At 45.2% G+C, this 3651-nt stretch overlaps 1 protein-coding gene across 1 annotated transcript; it reads right to left on the bottom strand.

The window, feature by feature from the left end:
• Window positions 1-2632: 2632 nt before the first annotated feature.
• On the bottom strand, window positions 2633-3568 carry LOC118757205 (the record flags this gene model as incomplete). Its single annotated transcript, XM_036491936.1, has 1 exon — window positions 2633-3568. A coding segment is annotated over one exon (936 nt), but the record flags the coding sequence as incomplete, so codon positions are not given.
• Between the last annotated feature and the right edge of the window lie 83 nt (window positions 3569-3651).

Genomic DNA, 3651 nt, shown 5'->3' with positions numbered 1-3651 from the left:
AACTCTACAAGTATCTAGTAGTATCGCGACTTTTCAAATTCGTCACACTGCCCTCCGCTTAAGTCTGATCGTCCCGATTAGACATAAATTTCTTCGTTCCAAACGGAGCCAGTCTCTCCAGATGAACTACTTTGATTTTCGCCTGCCCCGTATTACATTTCCGTATACGATACACCACATCATTTAGCTTTTTAACCACCTTGTATGGACCTTCCCAGGATGCTTGAAGTTTGGGAGAAATCCCTTTTTTCCTTTGCGGATTATAAAGAAGTACTAAGTCACCTTCCTTAAATCCTTCAGAGTTCACAGCACGATCAAACCGATCCTTCATCTTATCACTCATTAGCTGGGTATGTAGCCTCACATGATGGTGTAACTTATCCATGTCATCCTGCAGCGTTTCCCAATGACTGCCTTCGTCCATTGTGGGAGCAGCACCTCTTCCGAATACTAAATCACACGGCAGCCTTAAATCACTTCCAAAGAGTGTCCTAGCCGGCGATTGGCCAGTAGTTTCATGTACAGCTGAGCGATAGGCCAACAGGAACATTTGGATGTGTTTATCCCAATTTCGTTGGCACTTTCCCACCACCTTTCGTAAGTGTTCCTCCAGAGTGCGGTTGAACCTTTCGACCATTCCATCCGATTGCGGATGCAAAGGTGTTGTCCGCGTTTTCCTAATTCCCAACAAGCAACACAACTCCCTGAATACCGCGGACTCGAAGTTTCTTCCTTGATCTGAATGTAACTCCATAGGTACTCCGAACCGAGCAACCCAGTTCTGCACAAAAACATCAGCAATGGTTTTGGCCTCTTGGCCTCGGACCTGCCACATCCATGGCCCCTCTCGAATGGTGCACCCACGTTATATTGCTGTAATCTTCCACGACTTCTGGTCTTCGGACCTTTCGCTGCCATACACTGCGCACAATTTCGAATCCATTCGGCAATTGATTCTTTACAATTCACCCAGTAAAACCGCTGCTTAATCTTCTCAAGCGTTTTAGTTACACCCAGATGACCACCGCTTGGTCCATTGTGGAATTCCTCTAACACAGATGAAATTCTGGATTTAGGAATTACGTTCAAATTGCGAGCATGATTCCCGTCCTCGCTTTCCCATACGCGATGCAGAACTCCATCAATTATTTTAAGGCTATTCCACTGCGCCCAATATGCCTTAGCCGCAGGACTTTCTATCGCCATTCCGGATTTAGATGGTCTCTCTCCAGCGTCTTTCGCTCCTATGATCCTTTTTAAGTCAGCATCGTTCAACTGACTTCTTCTTATTGCGCTGAACTCCCACTCGTCATCGGGTTGCAATTGCATTAATCTGATATCAACTATTCCCGCGGATCTCTCGATTTTCGAGCAATGCTTACACTCTATAGCACAGGGTCGTCGTGATAATGCATCAGCATTTCCATGTTGTTCCCCTTTACGATGTTCAATCTCAAAGTCGTAATTTTGCAGCCTTTCAATCCACCGTGCAACTTGTCCTTCAGTCTGCTTAAACTGGAGCAGCCATCTCAAAGCTGCATGGTCCGTTCTTAACTGGAATCGTTGTCCATATAGGTATTTGTGAAAATGTTTTACGCACTCAACCACAGCTAACAGTTCCCGGACTCTGCTATAGTATGCGATCACTTTTTCCTGTCCATTAATAATCTGTGATAGTACTCCTCCTATTCCGTATGCGCTAGCGTCTGTATCCAATATGAACTTTTCTCCCGGAACCGGATAAGCTAATATAGGCGAAGTACAAAGAAGCTCTTTAAGTCGCTGGAAAGCTTCCTCTTGTTCCTTATGCCACACAAAAGCCCTTTCACGTCATGCAACCAAGTCTTTATAAAGTCGGGAGTCTTTCTGCTTGCTTCCAGGAATTCTTCGCTTCCCTGTTGAGGACTGTCGCAATTTACTATGGCCTCTGCAGCCTGACATTTCCCAATTACAGCACCTTTATCCAGAATAACTGGTGACTTGAAATTATTTAGTACCCTCACTGGAACCCGCATGCTTTTTCCCATTTTCACCAACGTTCTTCCAATGATTACATTTGTCGTCTCTTCAGCAGCTTCTATAACACACACTTCGCCCGTACCACAGCCTCCTTCCACGTTAGTCCATATGACTGCTTCAGATTTTGGCGGAATCCATTGACGGTGACTTAAGGTTACCTTCCTGAACTGTACACTGTTCTCATATCCGGTACTCAAAGGTATCTCCATGTTTTGACACAACAGCACTCTATTATTCAAATCCAATGTAAAACCATGGAGCACCATAAAATCCACGCCAATTATTACTTCATCTACGATTTCAGCCACTAAAAATGTGTGAACAACCGACAAAGCTCCAATAAAAACTTTACAAACTGTCTTTTCGGAAATCGTAGCTTTCTCTCCTGTAGCCGTCTGAAGTTTGTAACCAATCAGTGGTTCCACATTACCGCTTACCAAATCTGACCGGATGATTGAGTTCGTCGCACCTGTGTCCAAAGTAAGCACCAGGGATCGACCATTTACAGTTTCCCTCACCGAAAAATTATTGCTTTTTTGTCCAATTTGCGAGACGGAGACAGTGGAGTAGTCAGTTGTGAGAACCAGCTCACGCCCCTTAGAGCTGGTTCGTTTTAGTTTAACGGCTGTTGAGCTTCAGGAGCGGTATTGTCGGTCTCACTGCTTCGCTTCCTTCCACCCGAGTTTGCCTTCGATTGACTATGTGGTGTACTACAATTGCGCGAAATATGCCCAATCTTACCACAGTTGTAGCACTTAATATCCGAACTGCCGCGACGTGTCATCTGGGATAAGGACTCTCGTATTACGTCCCTTATGGTTTCTTCCAGCGAGTTGGGCTCTTCAACATCAACCCGATGAACTCTGTGTACTGGTTTGCTCAGAAGAGCTGCTGTCTCCTGTGCCAGAGCAAAAGACATTGTTTCAGCAAACGTCCCCTTTGGTGTTGAGTATGCTGCCCGTTTCGTCTCCGGATCTCGTATACCTCTAACGAATGCCTGGCACTTCATCTTTTCTATGAAATCTGCCGTTTCTTTCGCATATGCCAAATGCGCCAATCGCTCGATCTCTGTTGCGTAATCTTGCAGTGTCTCATTTATCTTCTGAAAGCGATTCATCAATTCCATCTGGAACATTTGTTGCCTGTGGTCACTGCCGTAACGTCTCTCTATTGCGGCCATTATAGCGTCATAGTTACCCCGGTCGATTTCTGGAACTGTCTGCAGTACTTCGGCTGCAGAACCCTTAAACGAGACAACCAATGCAGCTACTTTGTCTGCAGTACCCCAGTTGTTTGTTGTTGCTGTTGTTTCAAACTGGAGCTTGAATATTGAGAAGGATACAGTGCCATCGAAGGATGGAGCTTTTACCTTGGAACCGCTAGTTAAAACATTCGGGCGATTCAGTTGTAGTTCACAGAGGCGAGCTTTCATTGCATCTACTTCAGTCTCAATGCCTCCCGTCTTCTCCTGTAACTGCGTAATTTTTAGATCCTGCGTTTCCAGTTGTGACGTTACATGTGTCTTCTGTGCTTCTAATTGGGATAAGACCTGTGATATACGGGTATCCTGCTTTTCCAGCTGCGTATTTATCTGCGACGACAACTCCGATGATATTTGAGAAGACAGTTGCG

The sequence above is a fragment of the Rhagoletis pomonella genome, unplaced genomic scaffold (assembly GCF_013731165.1).
Source record: "Rhagoletis pomonella isolate Grant_MI unplaced genomic scaffold, Rhpom_1.0 Rhpom_scaffold_15314, whole genome shotgun sequence".
NCBI lineage: Eukaryota > Metazoa > Arthropoda > Insecta > Diptera > Tephritidae > Rhagoletis > Rhagoletis pomonella.
This window is presented reverse-complemented; position numbering and strand designations above follow the sequence as displayed.